Genomic DNA, 25,521 nt, shown 5'->3' with positions numbered 1-25,521 from the left:
CGAAAGAAAAATTCAGGATTGTTTACAATGGTGGACAGTTATCTGGGTGATGAATCCTACTGTTTTGCCATGGGGTGGCTTATGGCAGAGTACCTTAACTTGATTCCCTCAGGAGCAGAAGATAAATCCTCAGTCCCAACCCAGACAACTCGCAATGAAATAGATTCTCCGTATTGAGGACCATGGAAGGGCTAAAGGGAATGGGATTTAGATAGACTGCTTCAGAGAAGGTGTTTCGTCAAATACTCGGTTTGCCGCCTCACTTCTTCTTTGACTGGGTAACAGCACCTGAAAAATCACAATTACAATTATTAGGGGCACACTATTGAATTATTTTATTCTTTTTCATTGACTAACAATTAATTTCACTGACAAAAATATCACACTCACTTACCCTGAGTTCCCTGAGGAATTGCCTCTCTCTTTCTGTGTAAATGTTTGATATTGAATAATAGGTAATGAGTTTCTTAGAAATTGTTCTCAGTTTAACAAGAAGATTAGTCTGCTTCTCAACCTTTGTGATGATATTTAAATTTTGAGATCGTTTTTCTACTCGTTCCAATTATTTTGAATGGTTGCTATATATTAAGAGTCAATCATGGTTGATTGAAGCGTAGGAAGAATTTCCTCTTGACTGTATTATAATTACTTTTTTTGTCAAGAATAAATTATATGCCTCTTTGAAGAAACGTTGTATTAAACTTCCTTCTGTAATTTTCTTGAACTCCTGTTGTTTGAATATTGATGACTAGATTATCAAATTTGTTGTTAGTATATCTTAATATTCTCTGAATGTTCTTAATGGCCCATACTAGCCGGAAACTCTTTAATGTACTCAAACAAACCTTCTGTCGCTGTAAGTGCTTTTACACCATGAAATATTATTATCTGCGGTTAACTCGTTTGTCTCTGAAATACATGTGAAGTCAAGTTTTCCTCAAAAAATATGTTTACCTCACAATACGCTTTCTCTCTGTGCATCTGGATTCCTGTCAGGTCACAGTTGAAGTGCGAAGCTCTCAAGTGGCGCACGCGTATCATAGCAACAAAACTGAGTCCAACACTAGAACTACAACTTAACCTTTGGACTTCTCGTCGGCCATCTTGGATTCCTTACTTCTGCATTTTCTTTGCAATTTGTGCAGCACGACTCGGCAAACCTTCTTCCAACAAGGACTTCGCTGTTCCCACTGTGGATACTTCTTTGCCCTCACTCTTATTGCTTTTCTTTTACTTTTTCACTGTTATAACATGGCAGGTTTGAGAGTTCTTGACACTTCTGAAGACATCAGTCCCCAAGATCTTTCTTAGTTGCAGGAGGGTTCGGGCAGTTCCTATGGATGTAGGAACATAGCTGGAACAGGTCTCTCCTCTGGTTTTCCCATTTTTGCAGTTCTTTATTTCCGGTTTGGCAATGTTCTATCCTAAGATGGTACTGTTTGCCTGAGGTGGTTATTGTCTCGGCCAGGTCAGCAGTGGTGTCATTCCTGGAGGCCACATACGCGGTGCAGGTAGTTCTGATGATTAAATGTACTTGGCCATAAAGTTAGAGTAGTTTTTTCATGGAAGGGGTGATGAGGTTGCACATCTTCAGGCCTCCGATAAGCAATGCCACAAAGAAGATAGTCTGGTATCTGGAAGACTGAGCAACAGGATGTCTCCCAGTGTGAGATGGCTGAGATTTTATCTCTTGTAAAGAAATCAGTCTCACTGAGATACGGCTGTCATTCTTCAGAAGGGATAGATTGTACTTGTCTGTCTTTGTTTTTGTCGCCAATGTATTCTTTGAAGGAGAGGTTGGTGTCAAAGTTGTACCCAAGTAATTTTGTGTTGGATTTTAATTAAGAGCACCATTGGCCAAAATCATATAGAAAAGAGAGGTTTGATTTTGGAGTTGGTTGGTGCCTCTGGCAAATAGGAAGATTTTTAATTTTGTCAGATTTACTTTTAGGTTGGCACTAGACATCCAGTTCTGAATGAGATCAGGGGAGATCTTGGTTTGCTGAATGTCTGATGAAGTCAGGCAGGTCTGGTGGTCCACTGCAGGACCAGGTGTTTGACCTCATGATCATAGGTTCAAACCCCAGAGGGTCCCCTTAGCCTTTCACCCTTCTAATTGTGATAAAATGAGTATCATTTAATTGAGTAACAATAAACATCTGTTTTCAGCACCAAGATACACTTCTGGGTGAACGTGTGCCTTGGAATAGAGCTTTTCAGTTAGAGTGGCCTCCATTGAGAATTGTCATAAAATAGCTGGTACGAAAGATTAATTTGTCTTTTGCAAACTAGGGGCAATATTATGCAGTTGAGAAGAGAAAAGGATGGTGGTGGGATGCCACAAATGTAGACATGCATTCTGAGAAAATTAATTATGCAGGATCATTCAAAAAGTGCTGGAGCAGCTGTCTCAAGAGTTCATTGGATCCAGAGGTTGTAGAAGGGTCAGGGATGCTATGAGTCGTCTCACTAATGTTTGTCTCCGCAGGCCCTACAGATCATAATTGGGTTGGTCTGCCTCTCCTTCGGTGTTATTGCTGGCTTCTATGAAGAAGGCTTCATGCTCCGGACTGGATCTGGATTCTGGACAGGGATTCTGGTGAGTTAATCATGGTAGGAAAGAAGAGGAAGGCAAAAGGATTTTTGGGTGTGTAAGCTGCAAGGTGACATTGGTAGCGGTACACAGGCTTTACAACGCAGGCTTTTCCACTCTGTACTTTTGCAATGCAGGTAAGTACCACACATGGCATTTTATGGCAATCTACAGAGCAGGACTTTACCACACAGGTAAGTGTGTTTTAAGTGAATTAAAGGGAAGGCAGAGGGTGAAAAGGCTGGTGCTAAATCCTTTGATGGGCACTGTCAGTGATTTGCTGTGTTTAGTACTCTAGTGGTAGGACTTCCAAATTTATGGGGCCACTGAATACCCTGAGTCGATCATTACAATCCACTGTGGTTTACGTAATATCATCAGGCAAAATAGATTTGGGGTGGGCGGTGCAAAGGTGTACAGATTTTGGCAAAATATGGTTTCTATCCCTGATGTGAAACTCTCTTTATAGCTATTGTACCACCACATTGATCTCTAGAGTTCTAATCAGAATTTCAGTGTAAGACACAGTGAGGGCTGCCCAAGGGCTGTAGCTGAAGAGACTACATAAATGATCCCTTTTTGGATTCTTTGAACATAAATTTATCTTGTGTTAATATCTTCAGTGGTTCCCTGGTCTCTGGCCCTTAGGGACGGGTGTCCAATACCTTCTTCTCCATTAAACTTTGGGCACATTTGCCATCTAACAAAATGTTTCAAATTGAATTACATTTTGGTGTATGGCACCTGATATCAAAGTTGGAAGATAGCTTGTTAAGATTTATAGTCCTCCATAACATCGTCAATTACCAATCCGATAGAACATTCAACCAATTTGTGGAATAGGTTGTTACCTTATCTCATTTCAAGTTAATTCCATGGAGGTGTGGAAACTTGTGCCACAATTGCAAATGCGGTTTACATTCTCACTGTGTGGAAACAGGCGTTTGAGTAGTCATTAGAAATCCCACTTGTGAGGTAATTATCACAGACCAGTTGTTTTCCTTCAGAGATTTTGGTAGGTCAGACCTGTGGAAATGTATCAGAGGAGCAGGTCTCAGGCCCAGCTCCCCGTGCCACTGCATCACTCTTGTTTCTGTCTTCTCCTGACTTTTTCCCTGATTTTGGAGTGCCTTCTTACTTTTTCCTTGTTCTCACTGATTTCACCTTGGCTTTCTCCCCTTTTTGTTGAGTGCCTTCTCCTTGCTCTTCCCTTGTTCTCACTGCTTTTTCCTCATTTTCATTGCTCTCTCCTTGCTTTTTCCCACGTTCTTTGTCTGTCTGCGCCTTGCTTTTCCCTGGTTTTCACTGCTTTCGCCTTGCTTTTCGCCATTTTTTGTGTGTGCCTTGTCCTTGCTTTTACCTCATTTTCACTGCCTTCTCCTTGCTTTTCCCTCGTTTTCACTGCCTTCTCCTTGCTTTTCCCCCATTTTTTGAGTGCCTTCTCCTCCCTTCTCCCTCTTTTTCACTGCTTTCTCCTTGCTTTTTCGACTGTTTTTTGTTTGTCTTTTCCTTACTTTTTCCTTGTTTGCAATGCATTCTCCTTTCTTTTTTCCCTGTCTTTTGTATGCCTTCTTTTTGCTTTTCCCTCCTTCTTGCTGCTTTCTCCTTGCTTTTCCTCCATTGGTTTGTGTGCCTTCTCCTTGCCTTTCCATAGTCTTCACTGCTTTCTCTATGCTTTTTCCTCCATTGTTTTGTGTGCCTTCTCCTTGCTTTTCCCTTATTTTCACTGCTTTCTCCTTGCTGCTGCAATGCTCCCCAACCAGGATTTGAGGTACTTTGTTCAGCGGGACCGACTTGGTACCTGTATTCATCCTGCGCTCCATCACGGTCGGTCTGAGGTTGTGACTTTGTCTAGGTCCAGCGCAACCAGATACCCACAGTTGATGCTACAAAGTACTTTTTTTCCTAAGTCTTTAAAATTGCATATTTCTAGTTCTACTAATTGGAGTTTTGTCATTTTGGTCTCAAATAATTTCTTAAAATATACTCTATTTTTCTAAATTGGTGTGGGATGTTTCTTACGTTCTATTTCCACCTTATTACTGTTTGAAGTGCTGAATAAATAATTTACATATTGCCTCTAAGTTAGGTCTGACTGCTTTGTGCCAAACTACACAGGTTGATTTGGGTTTTGCTTGTGTTCTGCCCTGACAAGAGCTGTGGTTGCTGCTTGAGTAGGGTTTCACCCCCTCAACCAGTAACCCAATGTGCTGCAGAGGGCCTATGTGAAGGAGTGGCTAATATGAGTGTGGGTGAACAAAGTAGAGCATCCAATCACTTGGGGGAAATGTACTATTGCATACATTTGGATTTATGTAGCTTCCAACTCAGCAGGGGTAATTGGAAATACAATGTGTGAGTTTATTCCCATCACCATTGCATCAAGAAAATTTCAAACACCCTGCATAAGGCAGTCTGGGATATCTCTCCGGCAACTGCAACCGTGGGTTGCTAGCTACAGAAGTGAAATGGTGTAAGTTACTCAATAACTGAATGTGCTACATTGTAGCACCCCTGTGTTGTGTAGACCTGCTTAGTACAGGTCCCACACCTAGAACTAGCATAAACCTCCTCATCTGTTTTTGGTCAGAGTCACACTCTGGCTGAAAATCCATCCTCCCCTCCTCCTCCTCCATTGAGGTCATATAATCCACATCCTCATCACTAAATCACAGAGAACATTGTAAAATATTTGGCTGCTTTTTACACCTGTTACCAATGCTTTCCTGTAACAAATTTCCTATTTACGAAGTGCTTTGTACATCGAAAGAGCGACTCACTATTTGGTAATCACATTTACTGATTCAATATTTTCTAACGAAGAACTAAATTGCTAAGTATTCGGTGCGATGTGCTAGTTTAAGAAATACACCGACAGTGAGCCTTTGTATACTTTATTTAGCGGCTGCTAAATAGTTCAAGACTAGTTATTTTTTTGTAAATCATGCCTTTAGTTTAGGTGAAAGAAACTCATCCATTTTGGTTGGTTCTTCATGGCTGTAGATAGGGCTATGATATCTTTAGGAGACTTGAACGTGAGATAAATATGTGTATCCTCAGCATGCAGATGATACAGGATCCCAGAATTTCTTCTCATGGTCCCAGTTCATTCTATAGAAAGATTTGCTAAGGTAAGAGACAACCTGGAACCTTGTGGAACACCTGCCTGCAAGCTTTCAGGACTGGGCTCAGTATTGCCTATTGTTTCCAGTTGTGATGGTTTTGACAAGTTTGAAAGCTATGAACATTTCTATGATGTTTTCCAAGATGGTCATCGAACAGCCTGCGGAAGACTATTATTCATGATATGTTGTAAGATTTGGGAAGAGACCCATCATTTAGTCACCTTACCTAGAAAGGAAAGTCCACATACTAGTCCACATGCCAGGAGAAAGTTATTCAAACAAATCCCTAGTATCTGCAAATGGTTTCTTCAGAAAGGGTGAAACCTAGGGCCTGATTTAGAACTCGGCAGATGGTTACTCCAACACAAGGCTGACAGGTATCCCGACCGCCAACATCTAAATGCCATAGGAGATAATGGGATTTAGATGTTGGCGGACGTGATATCTGGCACCGTTTTGATGGAGTAAGCCATCTGCTGAGTTCTGTATCAGTCCCTTTGCCTTTTCTAAGACATTCAAGGTACATACCTTCCATATATGAAAACAAAACGAGGGATAAGAAAGCCTACGTTTGCACACGCTTGGGGCATGATAGTCACTGATTTTGTAGGCACCAAGAGAGTTGCTGATTTTAGAAGCACAAAGACTAAAGACAATCTGTTCATTGAACAGTGAAAGATACATGCTAAACTACTAGGGAAATGGTGAGGGAGGTGTGATCAGGAAGCCCAAACAGGAATCAACACACGCATACCATACATTTGTACCCACATTCTCCACCAAAAGCTGGTAACACTCAGCATTACAAATTCATGAACAAAGATTGAAATAAGAGAATACGTAATGAGAAATGTTTAAAAAAGCACTATCTTTAACTTGCTTGTAAGACAATACATTTTTCTTTAAACTGAAGCAATCCAATATGGAAAAATCTTCATTGTCAAATACCTGAAACTATTACCAGAAACTGCACAAGTGAAGTGGTTTAAAACCCTTATCTCGAAAATAATATTGAGTAAGTCATGTTCAGATATCACCAAATATATGACCAAATCTTCAGTACATGTTGGAATTAACTGAAGGTTCAGATATTAGAGGCAATGAGTGCTCAGTCAATCAATCAGTCAAGGATTTATAAAGTTCTGCAAATCACTTGTGAGGGTCTCAAGGCGCTGGGGTTGCTAGCTGCTTTGTGGTGCTCTGTTCATTTGATCAGCCAGGTCTTGAGTCCTTTTTTGAATTCCTGGAGCGATGCTACGTTCCTGAGGTGCAGAGAAAGGTTGTTCCAAGTTTTGGCCTCCAGGTGTGTGAATGTGCGTCCTCCGCTGTTGCCTCTGCGGATGAAGGGGGTGTCCGCGAGGAAGAGGGAGGTAAATCATAGGTGTCTGGACAGTTGGTGGAAGGTCATGCGTTTGTTGATGTATGCTGGTCCTTCTTTGGGCAGGGCTTTGTATACGTGAGTCAGCATTTCAGTGGATTTCAGTTCTCCTCAAACACCTTTACAAAATCTTCACATTTAGATTTGGGGTTACGGGCGATAAAGGCAGATGAGGTCATCAAATAGTCCTTCAACATCAGAGCCACATTTTGAACTGTTATTGAATGTGTCTTATATAGGTTTAATGTGGAAGGGCTTTGCTCACTACTGTGAAATTAGTCAAATAAGAGAATGAGGGCGGTTGTCTTAATTTATTCTACAAACCTCTTAGTAATTTTGTTTTGTCTTCAAATATGTTTTTGGAGTACAGAGGAACAGAGGGTTTTTGTCTGTTCTTTTTACATTCAAGCAGAGCAAAGTCACCCAGAAGACCCTTTGTGCAAACACAGTAATTCATTGTGAAGGTATAAACATCTTCACCAGGGCAGAGAGGCTGAAGAGTGTTTGGTTCCTTAATCGCCAGGGAGTTGATGGCAATATTTGCTGTGTCATGAAACCATGACAGCACTTTTGTCATTTTTTGTTTTGTAATGAGTGATGAATAAAGAGGATGGATTTTGTAATTGGTTGGACGAATGTATGTGTGTCTGTAGGACGTAAATCCATAGTGCGAACCTAGCCAAAAGTTAGCAGAGCCTTGTACAGGGAAAGAGACAAGCCTGAAGTCGGCGAGTGATAGGAGAGGCAGCTGTGGTTGTGGATGGTTAATGCATTGTGATGTACTGTTGTTTAAACTGCTGAGTATTCAAATCTTTATTAAATTCAGGCAGCATTGAGGCGATCCTGAGGGATGCAGGGATATTGGCATTCATTGAGAGTTGGGGTTTGAAGCCATCAAGGTTCATGTTTGGCACTGTCGACCTTGCATTTGTACTGCAGCCCTGTCCCTAGCGTTGGTTGAGACTGACATTTATCTTTTAAGCTGATGTTGACAGTAACTCCTTCTCTCAAAGGAAAGAATTATTTGTTCCAAGTTTTCATATGTCTAATTTTTGTCTTTTCTTCACAGTTTATCCTATCTGGATGTGCCTCGATCATTGGCGAGAAGCGTGCTAGCAAGCCCTGGGTAAGCACTGGGTCCTGCGTTTGAGTTGTGTCTGGCTCCCTCGTCTGTCGTTGGGTTTATATTGAGTCCGTGTAAATGTGCCTGTCTTTGATTTCTTAATGAGTCTCTTTGAGTGAGCCTGCTTCTCCTACCTGCCCTTCGGTTCATACTCAGTATCTTTGAGTTCATCTGCCTCCCTCGCTTGTCCTTAGATTATTGAGTCTCTTTGAGTGAGCCTTCCTCCCTCGCTTGCCCTTAAGTTCATATTGAGTCTCTTTGAGTGAGCCTTCCTCCCTCGCTTGCCCTTAGGTTCATATTGAGTCTCTTTGAGTGAGCCTGCCTCCCTCGCCTATCCCTGGGTTCATACTGAGTATCTATGAGTGAGCCTGCCTCTCTCGCTTATCCTTAGGTTCATATTGAGTCTCTTTGAGTGAGCCTTCCTCCCTCGCTTGCCCTTAGGTTCATATTGAGTCTCTTTGAGTGAGCCTGCCTCCCTCGCATGTCCTTGATTTCTTATTCAGTCTCTTTGAGGAGCCCGCCTCCCTCGTCTGCCATTGGGTTTATATTGAGCCTGTGTGAATGTGCCTGTCCTTGATTTCTTAATGAGTCTCTTTGAGTGAGCCTGCTTCTCCTGCCTGCCCTTCGGTTCATACTCAGTATCTTTGAGTGCACCTGCTTCCCTCTCTTGTCCTTAGGTTCTTATTGAGTTTCTTCGAGTGAGCCTTCCTCCCTCACCTGTCCTTGGGTTCATATTGAGTATCTTTGAGTGAGCCTGCCTCCCTCGCTTGTCCTCAGGATCTTATTGAGTTTCTTCGACTGAGCCTGCCTCCTTCGCCTGTCCTTGGGTTTGCATTGAGTCTCTTTGAGTGAGCCTGCCTCCCTCGCTTATCCTTAGGTTCATATTGAGTTTCTTTGAGTGAGCCTGCCTCCCTCGCCTATCCCTGGGTTCATACTGAGCATCTATGAGTGAGCCTGCCTCCCTCGCTTGCCCTTAGGTTCATATTGAGTCTCTTTGAGTGAGCCTGCCTCCCTCGCATGTGTTTAGGTTCATATTGAGTATCTATGAGTGAGCCTGCCTCCCTCGCCTATCCCTGGGTTCATGCTGAGCATCTATGAGTGAGCCTGCCTCCCTCGCCTGTCCCTGGGTTCATACTGAGTATCTATGAGTGAGCCTGCCTCCCTCGCTTGTCCATAGGATCTTATTGAGTTTCTTCGAGTGAGCCTGCCTCCCTCGCCTATCCCTGGGTTCATACTGAGCATCTATGAGTGAGCCTGCCTCCCTCGCTTGTTCCTGGGTTCATACTGAGTATCTATGAGTGAGCCTGCCTCCCTCGCTTGTCCATAGGATCTTATTGAGTTTCTTCGAGTGAGCCTGCCTCCCTCGCCCGTCCTTGGGTTTGCATTGAGTCTCTTTGTGTGAGCCTGCCTCCCTCGCATGTGTTTAGGTTCATATTGAGTATCTATGAGTGAGCCTGCCTCCCTCGCCTATCCCTGGGTTCATACTGAGTATCCATGAGTGAGCCTGCCTCCCTCGCTTATCCTTAGGTTCATATTGAGTCTCTTTGAGTAAGCCTGCCTCCCTCGCTTGCCCTTAGGTTTATATTGAGTTTCTTTGAGTGAGCCTGCCCCTCTCGCTTGCCCTTAGGTTCATATTGAGTTTCTTTGAGTGAGCCTGCCTCCCTCGCCTATCCCTGGGTTCATACTGAGTAGCTATGAGTGAGCCTGCCTCCCTCGCTTGCCCTTAGGTTCATATTGAGTCTCTTTGAGTAAGCCTGCCTCCCTCCCTTGCCCTTAGGTTCATATTGAGTCTCTTTGAGTAAGCCTGCCTCCCTCGCTTGCCTTTAGGTTCATATTGAGTCTCTTTGAGTAAGCCTGCTTCCCTCGCTTGCCTTTGGGTTCATATTGAGTCTCTTTGAGTAAGCCTGCCTCCCTCGCTTGCCTTTGGGTTCATATTGAGTCTCTTTGAGTAAGCCTGCCTCCCTCGCTTGCCTTTAGGTTCATATTGAGTCTCTTTGAGTAAGCCTGTCTCCCTCGCTTGCCTTTAGGTTCATATTGAGTCTCTTTGAGTAAGCCTGCCTCCCTCGCTTGCCTTTAGTTCATATTGAGTCTCTTTGAGTGAGCCTGCCTCCCTCGCTTGCCTTTAGGTTCATATTGAGTCTCTTTGAGTGAGCCTGCCTCCCTCGCTTGCACTTAGGTTCATATTGAGTCTCTTTGAGTGAGCCTTCCTCCCTCGCTTGCCTTTAGGTTCATATTGAGTCTCTTTGAGTGAGCCTGCCTCCCTCGCTTGTCCATAGGATCTTATTGAGTCTCTTTGAGTGAGCCTTCCTCCCTGGCTTGTCCTTAGGTTCCTATTGGGTCTCTTTGAGTGAGCCTGCCTCCCACACCTCTCCTTGATTTCTTATTGAGTCTCTTTGAGTGAGCTCCCATCCTTGCCTCTCCTTGATTTCTTAGTGAGTCTCTTTGAGGAGCCTGCCTTCCTTGTCTGTCCTTAGATACATATTGACTCTCTTTGAGTGAGCCTGCCTCCCTCGCCTGTCTTTGGGTTCATATTGAGTTTCTAGGAGTGAGCTTTCATACTTCTCTGTCCTTTATTTCTTATTGAGTATCTCTGAGTGAGGCTGCCTAATTTGCTTGTCCTTAGGCTCATAGTAAATCCCTTTGAGTGAGCCTGCTTCCCTCGCCTGTCCTTGGGTTCATATTGAGTCTCTTTGAGTGAGCCTGCTTCCCTCGCCTGTCCTTGGGTTCATATTGAGTCTCTTTGAGTGAGCCTGCTTCCCTCGCCTGTCCTTGGGTTCACATTGAGTCTCTTTGAGTGAGCCTGCCTCCCTCGGGTTCATATTGAGTCTCTTTGAGTGAGCCTGCCTCCCTCGCCTGTCTTTGGGTTCATATTGAGTCTCTTTGAGTGAGCCTGCCTCCCTCGCCTCTCTTTGGGTTCATATTGAGTCTCTTTGAGTGAGCCTGCTTCCCTCGCCTGTCCTTGGGTTCATATGGAGTCTCTGTGAATGAGTCCCCATCTCTCCTGTCCTTGATTTCTCATTGAGTCTCTTTGAGTGAGCCTGCTTCCCTTGCCTCTCCATGGCTTCATGATTCATGACCTAGTTCATGTCTTTTTGCCCATCGTAGGCTGATTGCCTCTCTTGGCACGGCCTGTGTTTGTACTGTCTTGGTCACTTCACTCGAGACCCTTTCCCTCTCATTGAGTCTCTTTGCCTGGTAGCCTCCTCCTCCTACCTGTCTCTGACTCTACCTTTTAACCTGAGTCCAGGCCATATGTTCATGATCTGTATGGACTACTGGAGCCTCTTTTCCCAGTGCACTCCATTACCTGCCTGCCTCTGGTTCGGTTTTTTAGCCTGAAAAGAAGCCGCATGTGCATGATCTGTGTGGACTCATTGAGGAGCATATTTACTAACTGCAGTGTGTTGTATGTAAGGGGAAAGCAGGAGTCTGCCATATCTACTCCCTCCTTGCATTGGTGCACTTGGGGCTGCCTAACGCCAACCCAGGCACCCTGGTGCCTTGCTTCAAGGGTGCCTGCATTACGAGCTGGATTGTGCTTTTTGCTGGAAGAGGTGTAACTTCTTGCACAAAAACAATCCTTAAAGGTAATCACGTTCATTCGATATGTGATGAGGAATGCATCACACAGAAAAAAGAATAAATAAAGGTATTTCTCCTCGTTACACCTGGGTTTGGGAGGTGCACTGTTTTGGTGCAATCCCAGGTTTACTGACCTTAGTAAATCTGGGATCGCGTCATAATCCATGAGTGGATGCATGAGAACTCCCATGCTACACCCATTGAACGCCTCCCAGATGCAAAGTAAAAACAAGGTAGCACAATGCGCTGTGTTGCATTACTTTGTGTTTACTAAACCACATAAAGTGGATTTGCATGGCTTAGTAAATTCCAGATAAGGACTTGCAGTACCATGCGACAACTTGTGTCACACAAGGACAACACAAGCCCTTAGTAAATCTGGGCCTGAGACTCTATACAGGGTTCTTTCCTTCTCCTTCTTAGCTCTGATGTCTTGCCTTCTGCTCTGATGTCTTGCCTTCTGCTCTGATGTCTTTCCTTCTGACCAGAACCCTTCGTCCTGGCCTCTGGGTGTTTTTTCGGCTCATTGCTTTCCTTGCAGGGTTTTGACGGACTCTAGTTAGCCTACTGATCTGCTCGCTTTTCTGTCTATGCTGTGCTTGCAGAGATGTCTCCCTCTTTCACCTGTTCCTGTTTTCTTCGCTGTTTATTGTATCCTCACCTTCATTCCCATGCTCTGTTTCAGCTCACTATGGCCCTCCTTATGACTTCGGCAGTCTATTTCGTAGACCGCCGAAGTCACGCCTGCAACATGACCGCCAGTGTTGGAGGCCTGAAAACCGCCATATTATGGCTGCTGGCTGCTCTCCGTCACTATTTGGCACGGAAGTTGCCAGCAGCCATACTGGCGGTCGGCAGTTTAGTGGAGCTTGCTCCGTCGCCACTCCACATCACCACACCGGCCGCCGTATTACAACATTGGAAATGGCGTGGCGGTGTTGTGCTGGCAGCAGAGCAAGCTGCATGGACCCTGTTTCCTCCCGGACGACCACCGCGACTGCAGTGCAGCCAGTTCACTGAGGTGGTCATTATTTGGCGGTCCTGCACTGCCACACTGTGGGCGGTATGACTGCACAGCAGGTGTGGCGGTGCAGGCCCGCCAAGGTCATAATGACCACCTATGGCTCTTTTTAGGGTCCTGTCCCCCACAGGTCTAGCTCTGGCTTCTTGGCTCTTGAATTGCCTCTGCCTTCCCCTGCCCAGGCTGAGTTTGGATTAAGGGGCTCTCTTTGCCATGATCCTCCCGCCAGGTGACCTGATCGTTGCAGCTCTGCCTCCCTGCCTACTCTCTGTTTAGCCCAAGGCACCATCTTTCAGAGTTCTTCTTCCAATCTCCCTCCCTCCCTCTCCCCCACTTACTGTACCTTCTTTCTTAGTCATCTTACTCAGCCTTCCTGGAAATGCTCTCTTTGGGTAAAGAAGTCTCTTTGCAGGGATCTCTCCTTCTCTCACCTCTGTTTACCAGCATGCCTGCCTTCCCTTCCTGGTAATGCTTGGCCTGAGCTCAAGTCACTTCTTGACAGGGTTCTGGCTTTCCCCTGTTAAACCCTGCTTCTTTCCTGGTGATCTCCCCTGGCTTTCCTGCTTATTCAGTGTCTTCACACTGTCCTTTCCTCCCCTGTATAGGATTCCTGGGTCTCTTAGCGTTGCACTCCCTCTAGACTCACTCTGATTTATCTTTCTTTGTGGACGCCCAGCACTGTCTGGAAGGTTGTAATGTGGTGCAGTTGGTTAAGAAACGTGTACAAACTGTCTTTTGTCCTCTGCGTCCTAGGAGAATGGGATTTGAACATGTTTTGCCTTTTTTGTTATGCTTCTTAAGGGCTCTCTGCCTGTGGGGCTCATGGGTCTCTATTTGTCTTTTTCCCTTAGATATACATTGCAACACTGATGAATTTGTTGAGCCTCTGTGCAGCCATAGCAGGATTCGGTGTGAGTTTTTTCGATCTCATGTGGAATCCTGGATGGCTGACTGGTTTTGAGTACTTTTGCGATCCAAAAGTGTTCTACCGATATGGCTATGACAGAATCACAGACTCCTTGGGTAGCGACTGGAGAGTGACAATGTGCAATGATGCTTTAAGCAAACTCATGGTAAGTTGCTCTTGCTGCCTTTGCTCTGGCAGTAATGGTCGATAGAGTGGCACAGTACTTTGTGTAAATTGTAATGTTTCTCTACGCAGGACGGACACACTGGTAAGAAAGAGCTGCTGACCTTGGAACAGCAGCTCTTTCTTCCAAGGATTAAGCTACTATCCTTACTTTCACATATTCCAAGTCTGGAATACTGAAACCTATCCTTCATGATCCATCTCTGCTGGATATTATTTTATGTCTTTTTGTTTAGTGCACAACTGACCTGGAAGGGCATCCTGGCACTGAAGCAGGAGCTGTATGGGCTGAGTCTGGTCCGGCTCTAGGTAACGAGCCAGGTCTTAAGCTCTGGAATTAAAGAACTAAGGCAGCGGCTAGGTCATTCCAGGCTTGAAGAATGAGGTAGGAGAAGGCATGACTGCCAGATCTGGTTCTGTGGTGGGGGGGAGGTGTTCGTGTAGGAATCCAGCTGAACGGAGGTGTCTGGAAGCCGAAGTTTATGTGGCACCTGAAGTACGTGGGGCCAGTGTTTTGTAAGTATTTGTATGTATGTGTGAGAAGTTTGCAGAGTGCTTGTATGTGATTTTCTGTAGTCCAGTTTGCTGGCAATGAGGGCGTGGGTGACGGTTCTGCTAGTGTTGGTGGGGAGTCATTTGAAGATCTCCTTGAGTACCTTGAGTATGTGGCAGCAGGAGATGGACACTCTTCACTTGGTCAATCATGGTGAGTTGGCTGTCGGCTACTATTCTGAAGGTTTTTGTCTGAGTTGCCAGGAAAGATGTGGGTGCAAGTTCAGCTGGCAAGCAGGTGGGTCAGAGAGTGAGATGTCTTTGCCGAAAACTACTACTTCCATCTTGTCTGGGTTGAGCTTGAGGCAGCTGGTTTTCTTCCATCTGGTGTCTTCAGTCATGCAGAGAAATTGGTCTGGTTGCTTGGCATCTTGTCAGAGGGGGAGAGTATGAGATGGGTGTTGTCAGCATGGGATTTGAGGTTGAATCCATGGGCGAGGATGATGCTGGTGAGTGGGGTCATGTAGGCATTGAACAGAGTGGGTGTGAGTGAGGACGCTTGTGGAACTCTGCAGATGTGGTTGCAGCAACCAAGAGGAAGGGAGCCAGACTGACCGATTGGGTGAGGCCTGTCAGGAAGAAGCAAGTCCAGATAAGTACAGGACCTTGGATGCCAGCATCATACAGTCATTGGTTAAGAATGGGGTGGTAGCTGGTGTTGAAAGCTACAGAAAAAACCAGTAGGATGAGAGCTGTGGTGTCACCTCTGTCCATGATCATCTGGATGACGTCTCTGTACCATGGTTGGGCTTGAACCCAGATTGACTGGTGTCAAGGAAGTGTCTGTCAGTTAGGTGGGTGGCTAGGTGTTTCCTTATCATATTTTCTATTACTTTCTCTGGGTAGGGTAGCTTCAAGATAGGCCGGTAGTTGGCTAGTGTCTTCGGTATGCTGAGGATTTCTTAAGGAGGGGGAGTACCGTGGCATGTTTTCAGGCATTTGGATAGGTGGCTGTGATCATTGAGTTGTTTGGGATCAGGGTGAGGACTGCAATGATGCCACCCAGTTCATTTATGAAGATGTGGTGAGAGCAGGAGTACAAGGGTGCTCCGGAGCGTATATACTGCATGGGTATTTCTACTTCTTGAGTGTTGATGGTAGCCAAGGTTAGTGGAGTGGTCCTCTTGGTGTTGGTAGAGGTGGGCAGGAGGGATTCGAGAGTGGAACTTTATGTAGATGCAGGTGATCTTGCTGATGAAAAATAGGGACAACTGGAATAAAGAGGGGGATCTGCTTGTGGAGCTTGCTACCACAGAGGTGAAATCTTTAACTATGGCAAAGATTTCCTTGGCGTTGTTGGCACTACTTTTAATATGGTCACTAAGCATGGAGCATTTGGAGGCTATGATTTTCTGATGAGGTGATGATAGTTTGAGGATAGATTTGCATTTGCGCTTGTCTGTGTCATTCTGTCTAAGTATCCATCTGTGTTAAAGTTGCTTGTAGTGGCATTGGTGAGCCTGAGTTTTTATGTGTTTCAGCTAGCTTGCGGTATGGCTCTTGGAGGTGTGTTGATTTTGAGAGGAGCCCGGGTGTCCAGGCAGGTGGTGATCTAAGGTTGAATTTGGTGCTGCTGATGTTGGTGCATAGTCCTGGAGGGCGGTGGGACAAGGGTGCCACTCAGGGTATAGATAGCGGTGATGAGGAGTTTGAAGGTCACATGTTCCATGTTGCTGGTGTTTATTTCTGAGGTGGTTGAGCACTGGATGGATTCTTTGAAGAGGACAGTGATTCTGCCTCCGGGATCTGGTTGTTCTGGGACATCTAAAGATCTTGTATCCAAGGCGAGATTGCTTTGGCAATGACAGGAGTAGACGAAGAAGTCAGCCAGGTTTCCGTCAAGAAGAGTAGGTCCAGTGAGTAGTCACGGAGAAGATCCCAAATTGTTTAGGGAGGGAGCGAGTATTGATGAGTATGCAGGACAGAAAGGGGTATGGTGTAGTGGGGGTCCGGTGTGTGTGGTCATGTGTCTTGTATGTCTTGAGTATGTGAGGTATGTGGGGTGAGCGAGGTGGGTGCATGTGAAATGACAAATGGAGCAGAAGAATGCTCCTTCAGGGTGGTGAGGCATGACAAGAGTGCTGGGAGATGAGACCCGGGTTTAGGACGCAAAGGGTTGCACTGGAGTAGGAGTTGTGACGAGAGGGTGGATGGAAAGACAACCAGAGGCCCTGGCGCTGGGCGGGGCGCAGACAGGCATTGATGGACTTGCCTTTGTCACAGTTTTGGTACCTGGGAGCACATCCACTCTGTAGCCTCCATTAAGTGAAGACAGTTTTGGCAGATAACCAGTGCTGTCACTTCCTATGTAGATGGATGATGGGAAATCCAGTGATATCACTTCTTGTGCCAATGGATGATGGGAAACAAGTCCTCTTGCTTGGCTTCTCCTTTTAAAGATGGTACTTGGACCCCTGTACCAAGCCACGTCATACGGAGCCTTCCTTTCGCCAGTCCAGTAATGCTCAGCTATGTCAAATTGCATGACTCTTGAGATTGTCTGATATATGTCTATTTTTTAAAATTATAACTATGATTATTTGTATAGCAACTACCGCTGGCTAAATTGTCTCCAGGCATTTCATATGTGGTGTTAATATTACCTGTCAGTGGTAGTAATTTTGTTCAACTTGGAAAGATGAAGAAATGGGCCTTACAGCTGATATTTTAACCTGCAACCTGTAATCCTGTATAGCTATTTTAGCCATGTTTTAGACATGTTATTTTACCAAACCAGGCCTGCTGTTGTGCACTTTAGCCCAGTTACATTTTATTCAGCATTGCTTTATTTTTCTAGCATTAGCCACATTTGTGGTGTTGTTTTATTGTCTATATCTGGTTGTTCTTTCACTTAGGAAATCATTGCGTTCCTAGAACAGCATTCATTTCACTTTGCGCTTTCCTCAAGGCTGCAGTCAGTTAGGGTTGCTGGCAAAAGTGGTACGCTGTGTCTCTGACATTCACAGAAACATACATATCCTTACGCGGGGACCTTTTCTTAGAACATCAACAGTTTTATTGTAAAAACACTTCTCTGTCCCATATACGTTAGAGGGAGATTCCAGCCAGATGACCACGACTGCATGCACACTGCTGAACGTCTTCGCTATGACTGCTTGCTTAGACTGCCGAACCCCCGGCTTACATGGGGACGGTATCTCTCTCAGGCTTCCTTGCTCAGGTAAGGGGGATGATGCCTTCCCAGAGGGGAAACGTGAAGGGTGAATTAGGGCATATCACGCTGTACTCTAACATAGCTTAGGTATGCAACAAATACATTATTCCTAATGACAGTTTAATGGGACTTTTTTGTGTTTCACTCTCCTTGTCACCTTTTTGCTTTTAGTGTGTTTTATCATCCTAGTTATTGCAATACATGCCATTTTATCTAAGATGCAGTTACTTCAATAAACCTTATTTGACTAATCTCTGCTCCTGTTTGTCTTTCCCTGTGTGAGACTAATGTAACTGAGAGAAGGGGACGAGATCTGATCGACCACGATTCCCCTGAGGAGTCTCTCTTGTCATGCTCCTGGTTGCCACAATCATCCCTGCTCTCAGGTGGAGATGAGGCACTGCTAGTTGGCTGAAAAAACCCAGATTAAGCCAACAGGTGTCATATGGTGTGGGATTGTACCCAGTACCCACAATTTAGCTGATCTTGCCGCCCAAATCCAGCAGTCTCATTAGAATAATGAGGACCTACGCAACAATATGACTGGGTGCTGAAGAATGGATAGAATAAATTCCAATCCTGCGGAACTGTGAGATCCCACTACTGTGGGTTCATGTGGTCTTAAGCCCACACCAGTGCTGTCTCGTGGCCAACCCTTGCATGTCAGTGGATGACAGTGGTCAACTGGATTGTAAGAGGCACAGTCCTCAGATTAGATGGTGTCCATTTTTATACGTTAAATCCTCTGGCCAGCATCAAACCTTGAGTCAGACCACAACTGCTGGATGTCCCTCAAATCTTCGGTCATTTTTTAAATCAACTGAGGGCTCATATTCTCTGTAGATAAATTTAGTTAGGTGCCTTGCTCTGGCCCTCTCACTGTCTGCTTGAGCCATGTGACCAGAAGCAGACCAAGAGCGTGACTCGCAGCCTCTTGGTTCACCCTTTCGTGCCCAGTTGACACTCTGTGAGGGCATGGTGCATAGTGACAAGGAGCATGATTGTACAGTGCACTTTGTTTTGTATTTGTCACCCTAAGTGGGAAGGGTATGCCCAGACTTGGGTCGTGGGCTCACTAGGCCACCTGATTCAAGCAAGCCTGGCTGATGAGGGGTGATAGTCTGAAACTGGTCCCAGGATGCTTGTTTCTGGTCCAGGGAGGACCTGGCCTGGCAGTTCGGGCCGGACTTTTCCCATGGGGAGAAGGGGCAAGACTGATTTGATATGGCAGGATCGAAACTGGAATAGTGTGGCGAGCAAAAGAACAATGGATTTAGGGCGAGATTGGGACTTGGGTGAATGTTTGAAATTTTTCACCATTCCATACATCATCATGCACTGACCCTAGTGTCACATAACCTGTGCTTTGACATTCCCCTCAGAAGAAGCAGTCGGTGGCTTCTGAACAGACTGTTTAAGGACTGAAGGTGCTGAAGACCTCCCATTTTCTCTGTGTCATCTTTTGTACCCCACTCTCTCCCTGGAACACACATCCATGCCATTTTAGGTCTGCCATTAGCGAAGACACTTTTATTTTACTGAAATTACATATATCGTATACTTGCTTTCAGGGCTTTCAGCCAGCCCTCTTCATCCATTGGTCTTGTGTTGTGTCATTCACATTTTGGTTCCACCCCCTAGTGCATGTACCCTGGGGCAGTGAGCCAGCCCACATCAGCTTTTGGCCAACTTTCCTATTTCACAAGAAGCAGGCCTGCACACAAATTAGTTCTAGTGCCAGAGACTACAATATCAATGTATTCTTTTAGAGATCAAATATATTTTTATTTTTAGTCAATTTTCTTTTTAATTTGTGAGGGCCCAGAGTTTCCCCCAACAATGAAGTTTGACAAAAACCATGACAAAACAAAACAAGCACTGACAAAGCCAAAGGCTGACAGCTAACGCCACACTTATAGCTTTGCCAATGATTACTGTAGCACTGCAGCAACAACACAATTATTAACATACTTGGTACATGAGCTATGTGTATTGTAAGTATAGCATGTGACACCTTTTCTTTACCATTTTTGTTTCAAAAGCTTTATTTTTCTTTATTCTGAAAGTTGCATTCTTATTTAACCATCATCATGTATTCAGAGCTTGGCACATTTTGTAAAACTAGTGCCTAATGTACAAGACCTTTGCAATTGCAGACCCAGTGATTCACTAAATCACAGGCTTTGCCACCACAATAGGGTTTATCGTGATGCATTGAAGGTACCATGCATGCCTCAAAAGTCTTTCTGGCTCAATCTAAATTTCCCATGGGGGAGGTCTTGGGTGAAAGGTGCATACTGTATTTACTACGATTTGCGATGATATGGTTTGCGACCGCAATTGCAGTGCCATTGAACGAAAGTGGGATGGTATCCGATTTGTAAGTGCATCGCCTGGATACCTTCGTGGGCGATTAGCGCGCTCTCTAAATCCTGTTTGACTGATTGAGTGATATCTGTGTCTGTGGGTCAGCTTCCACCTTGCATATAGGCGCAGCGGGCCTGTGGACCAGATGCCATTCACTTCATGTTTATTAAAAACAGGATCTGGGCCTGATTTAGGTCTTGGCGGAGGGGAATAGTCTGTCGCAAACGGATATCTCGGCCACTGTATTACCATCCTATTCTATCCTATAGGTACCGTAATACGGTGTTTGGGATGTCCGTCACATTTGTGATCTAATATTCCCTCCGCCAAGGCCTAAATCAGGCCCTCTGTCACTTTAAAGCTCATAGAATGCACTTATAAAAAGTGTTGCACAGGATGGATGGCAGCTTTCCAAGTAGGTCTCCATCTCTGCATGGCCAACCATTCTCTGAGGGATTGCAAAACGCCTCCTGCCTCATACGTATTTAATTTGCAAAATGAGGCCCAAGTCACAAACCAATCTGTGTGCGTAACCCACCAGTTGCCTTCGGGCCTTCCTGAATCAGGCTCCAGTTCAGTTAACTTGAGGAAATTCCCATTAGTCTTTTTTACTGGGACAGCCTTCAGAGCAGTTGTTTTGACTTCTCTTGCCACAATTCCGCTAGGGATTTCTATGATGATATAGGCCTTGGAAGGTGGATCCTGTGTGATGGTGTGGAGTGCGTGACAATAGTGGTGGTTGTGGTTTCTGCTGGTGGCAGTGGCTTGGGTGGGAGGTGCACATACTGCTCCCTGTGTACTTCAGGGGTTTCACCAAGAACCCATGACCGTGATGCTCTGTTGTGTGACCATTGGCCATGGAAGCTGGATCCTGTGTGATGGTGTGGACTGTGTGACAACAGTGGTGGTTGAGGTTTCTGCTGGTGGCGGTGGCTTGGGTGGGAGGTGCACATATTGCTCCATGTGTACTTCAGAGGTTTCACCTAGAACACCATGACACCCCGTTGTGTGACCATTGGACGATACGCTTGATCTCATCTTCTCATCCTCTTCTCTGCAGGGTCTGTTCAATGGCATGAGGATCATAAATCTGGTGGCCATTGTCTTGGCACTGTGCATCACTCTCTACTCCGTCGGCTATGGGATTAGGACTTTATTCTGTGCACCCACCTCACAGCAGGTAACTATTCAGTGACATGCTTGGCTTTTCCCACACACTTTGCACTGCTTGCTCAGTGGGATATGAGTATTAGACTTCGGCTACAATAGTGTATCTGCCAAATTCTGATAATTTAAGTGGACATCTTTGGGCTAACAAGTTGTTTATATCTAGACAAAACATTATCACATACTCTGCATCCACATGACACCTCTCAGCTGTGCTTCCTGTGTGCCACATTTCCTCTCTGCTCCATGTTTATTAGGATTCATGCTGGCATGATCTATGCTTCCTGTTTGCCAGACATGTCTCAGTGTTCGTTTAGGGCCTGATGTACGAAGTCTTTTTGTGGTCACAAAGGGTCTATTTCTCAGAATCCAGACATTTAGCGTAAAAAGGCCTTTTCATATGTATTGTGATTCGGTCGCAATTTAGGTTTGCAACCAAATTTGGAAAGGGCATGTTTAGGGCATCCGTTCCAAATACCACATCGGACTGGAACGTAATGATGTTTTGCGATTGAAGTCCAGTTTCAAAACATTTATCTTTTACCACCTTCTGAAAGGGAGGTGGTGAGCCACTCGCAAACAGGAAGGGGTCCCCAATTCACCCCTTCCATTTTGTGAATGTTAACAGGAACATTTTCAAGAGTAGCCAGTGGTCCTGGGGACTGCCTACTACACGTTTCCTTTTTAAAACACATCCTGTTGCTTTAAAAAAAAACTGGGTGCATTAAAAAATTACTTTGTTTAAAAACAATCTCAGGCTTCGTGGTCTGCTGACCTCATCAGGCAAGCATCCCTGTGATGGTTGCGATTCCTAGTGGGTCACAAGTTGAGACCTAACTCATTAATATTCAGAAGGTCGGTTGAACTGCCACCCACTAGGAATTGGTGATTTGCAAATCAACCCAGTAACAGGTAACATTGCAAATTACTTCACTGGTTGCACAAATACTGCTTGCAAACCGCAACCAGTATTTTGTGACCAGCGCACTGTACATCTGCTCGTAAATGCTTTTTACATTTGCAGGGATGAAACAGAGTCCATGCAGACTTCCATCCATCACATGGCATCTTATTCCATTCTTTCTGCTTTTCCTGTATCCATGCTTGGCTCCCGGATCTGCCCCTGCTTCAATCTGGGATATGATTTTTGATCTCACACATCATTTACATGGGTCTCTACATGATATTTCCTTCTAATGTGTTCATCCGCGAAGAAAGGCTCAGGTTCCTCTTCCTGCACAGAAACAATCATCCCTGCTACGCAGACGCTCTTGTACCATAGACACGGCGCATTCCTGCCCTTTCCTTTTGACGCAGGGCAGCGCAGCAAGAAGGCTTGCAGCGCTGCCCTTTGCCAAAAACTTGTAAATGTGCCCCAAGTGACTAATGCAGGTTATGGCCACTCCAGCTTGCATTTCAACTGCTGTGACATTATTTGGGGTCCATAATTTTCTTCTATAGAGTTTGACTATGCGGTTACCAGGGCCACTCCCAATGAGGCCCTTCTCCTTGGTGGGTTAGGGTCTGTGTGTCCTGAGAAGGAGGCTCATGGTTTGTAATAGGATAAACATAAGAAAGTAAATGTTCTCTGAGTATATTATTAGGAAAGTGACAGATTTTGGTTAAATCTAGTGTGTCAGGAGGATGTGTGTACCCTCCACCTCCTGTCTGTTGTCTATATGGTTTAATAAATGTACACATCGATAAATATACAGGTGCACCTTTGTGAAAAGACTCCCCGTTTTGTTTTTTGTCACGCGCCGTCTTACTGTCTAGCCGTCACCTCTCATCTTGTATTTAGCACTCTAAAAAACTCATGCAGGACTTTTACTGTAACCTCAGACTTCTGTTCCTCATTTTTTGTTTCCCCTATTTCAGGATAAAGAGGTGATGGCGGAGAAAGAGAAGGATCATGGGCTCCCTCCTAAGCAGTCACAAGAATTGCAGCATCTCTAAAATATAGGACCCTACTAGGTGTTTGTCTCACGTTCACACCAAGTAGACATAGAAGAGAGACTGAGGTTACCCATCTGTGATTCATATCCCTTATCCGATTAGCACATAAAGGATCATATCTCTCTCTCTCTCTCTCCCCCTCTCCCCCTCTCTCTCTCTCTCTCTCTCTCTCTCTCTCTCTCTCTCTCTCTCTCTATATATATATATATATGTCACAGAATTATTTTACAATATTGAAAAAATATTTGAGATGGCATAATATGTATGCATAAAGTTAGAAAACTATTACATTTGATCCAAGATATCTTACAATTTACAGTATATAGAAAATATACATCATATTCTATATTTGTCTTTAAATCCCACAATTTACAAACACATTGTCTATATATTCTTTTTTAAAGCAGTATGTAAATCATTCCTAAGTATTAATATTTAACTGTGCAAACCATCTACACATGTATTGGAATTTCCCTCAGCTCATAAGCATTCTAGCCAACGCAATTCCTGTGTTTTATTCAGTCACATACTAACTTCAGATGCTGTACTTGATTTCCAGAGTCCTGTGATGATAGACCTGGCTACCATCATCATTATAAACTGCCACGTCAAGCCTTCCAGACTGAATTAGGCCAATTTTGTTACACTTCAAATCAAGGTGGGAAGTGGTTTGAATAAAAAACAAAAACAATTTAAATATTTTTTTGTGGCATAGTCATGTCCAAATCTCCAGTGCTGTTGTCTTGTCACCTAGCGCATTGTTCTTTCAGAATCATGGGCCAGATGTATGAAGCATTTTAATGGTACGTTTGCGACCAGTAAAATGCTTTTTGGAATGTACCAACCCTACTTTGAGAGTCGGTAACATATTAAAAAGTCACAAAAATAGAGTTTATGAGTCACGATTAGTAAAGGGCATGTAAAGGGCATTTCTTAGTAACAGCGAGTCGCACTGGTATGTAGGAAATGCGGTCGCGAAACATTCACAGTTACCGCCAACTTCAAGTTGGTGGTAAACCATCTGCAAATGGGAATGTCTGTAAAACATCTTTTAGGAGCAGGTAGTGGTCTCACGGATCCCTGTCTTCTTTTAGAAAATTGAAAGAAAACATTTAATTTTTCTTTTTGTAATGCAGCCCGTTTTCCTTTAAAGAAAACGGGTTGCATTACGAAAAAAGAAATGCTTTATTGATAAAGCAGTCACAGACGTGGTGGTCTGCTGTTCCCAGCAGGCCACCATCCCTGTGATTGTAGCCATCAAAGATTCTCAATTAGGAAATCACAAGCGGATGTCTACATACATCTGGCTCCATATTCCTTAACAGTCTAATCCGTTGTTGAATACCTTAATAAGCTGCTTCCTCCAAAAATAATTTCTGTGCTGCCTCTGAGGTGTCCTCTAGATCAATCTGTTGTAAACATGAACAGTACCTACAACCTAATGATTAGTAAACAAGACACCCCTCTTGATCTACAATATCCATTCCCAGTGCTTAATCAATCCATGTATAAATTTACTGCCATCCTTACCAATACTGATCTTTATTAATATTGCTTGGTGTCTAATTATTACAATAATGGAACATTGTCCTGTTACATCTGTTTGTATAACTCTGGGATTTACATGTATTTATTGAATCTATTTGATGGTTTATTATGTATGCTAGGGTTCTAAGCCAAACTAAATTTAGGTTGCCTATGCTACATAAAAAGTATGTAATTGGTCCTCCTGTTTCATGTATAAGTATTTTAAAAAGTAAATGACAGCAAATTTCAGCTTCATAGCCACAAAACTGATCAAGGATTGGAATTGGTGACAGAAGTATTTATAAATCAGTGCTGGAAGCTACTGCCTGTTATTCAACATTATATTTTCCTGTATTCTTTTGTATTTTAGAATTTATATAGTCGTTTATAACCTTGAATCTGAATAACTCATGTAATAAAATAATATTTGTAAACTTGGATGCTACATTTTTTCATGGTCCATTAGACTGATGGTGCAATATGTCTTATACATCTTAAAAGAAAAAAGAAGCTTGCTGGAGCATTGTTGTCCTGGGCTGTACCCCTCCTCACCTTTTGCCTTAACAAGTGCATCAACATCTTCAGATTTTACTTAATTCTATCTAGTTGAAATGATCAAACTCAACTCTTGAATGGCTCACATTGGGTCTTCTATTTCTCCTGTGTGTCTGAGACATCCCTTTGGATTTTGCAACTAGAGTTCACTGCAGCCTCTGTGGGCGTTCATCGCTTTTGTTCCTCTGATCCAGAAAACATCTCACTACACCGGTTTCAAAGTATGTTGATCCTAAAGTCCACAGTTACCTGAAGCTTATGCAACTTGTTCACAGCACCAGTGTTTAAGGCTCAACCATGCCATGATTAC

The 25,521-nt window shown here is 44.2% G+C and overlaps 1 protein-coding gene across 3 annotated transcripts in view; it reads left to right on the top strand.

The window, feature by feature from the left end:
- LOC138293694 (transmembrane protein 176B-like) overlaps window positions 1-25,090 on the top strand; it is a 56,440-nt gene extending 31,350 nt beyond the window's left edge. For all 3 annotated transcript variants that reach the window (XM_069233006.1, XM_069233008.1, XM_069233007.1), the window contains exons 4-8: window positions 2,489-2,599; window positions 8,166-8,222; window positions 13,674-13,895; window positions 21,067-21,186; window positions 23,052-25,090. In XM_069233006.1, the coding sequence (XP_069089107.1) occupies window positions 2,489-2,599; window positions 8,166-8,222; window positions 13,674-13,895; window positions 21,067-21,186; window positions 23,052-23,129 (588 nt within the window). In that variant the 3' untranslated portion in view covers window positions 23,130-25,090. The remainder of the gene's footprint in view (window positions 1-2,488; window positions 2,600-8,165; window positions 8,223-13,673; window positions 13,896-21,066; window positions 21,187-23,051) is intronic.
- Window positions 25,091-25,521: the final 431 nt, after the last annotated feature.

Source organism: Pleurodeles waltl, chromosome 4_2 (genome assembly GCF_031143425.1).
Source record: "Pleurodeles waltl isolate 20211129_DDA chromosome 4_2, aPleWal1.hap1.20221129, whole genome shotgun sequence".
Classification (NCBI taxonomy): Eukaryota; Metazoa; Chordata; class Amphibia; order Caudata; family Salamandridae; genus Pleurodeles; species Pleurodeles waltl.
Note: the sequence above shows the minus strand (reverse complement) of the source record. Positions and strands in the feature narration are given on the sequence as shown.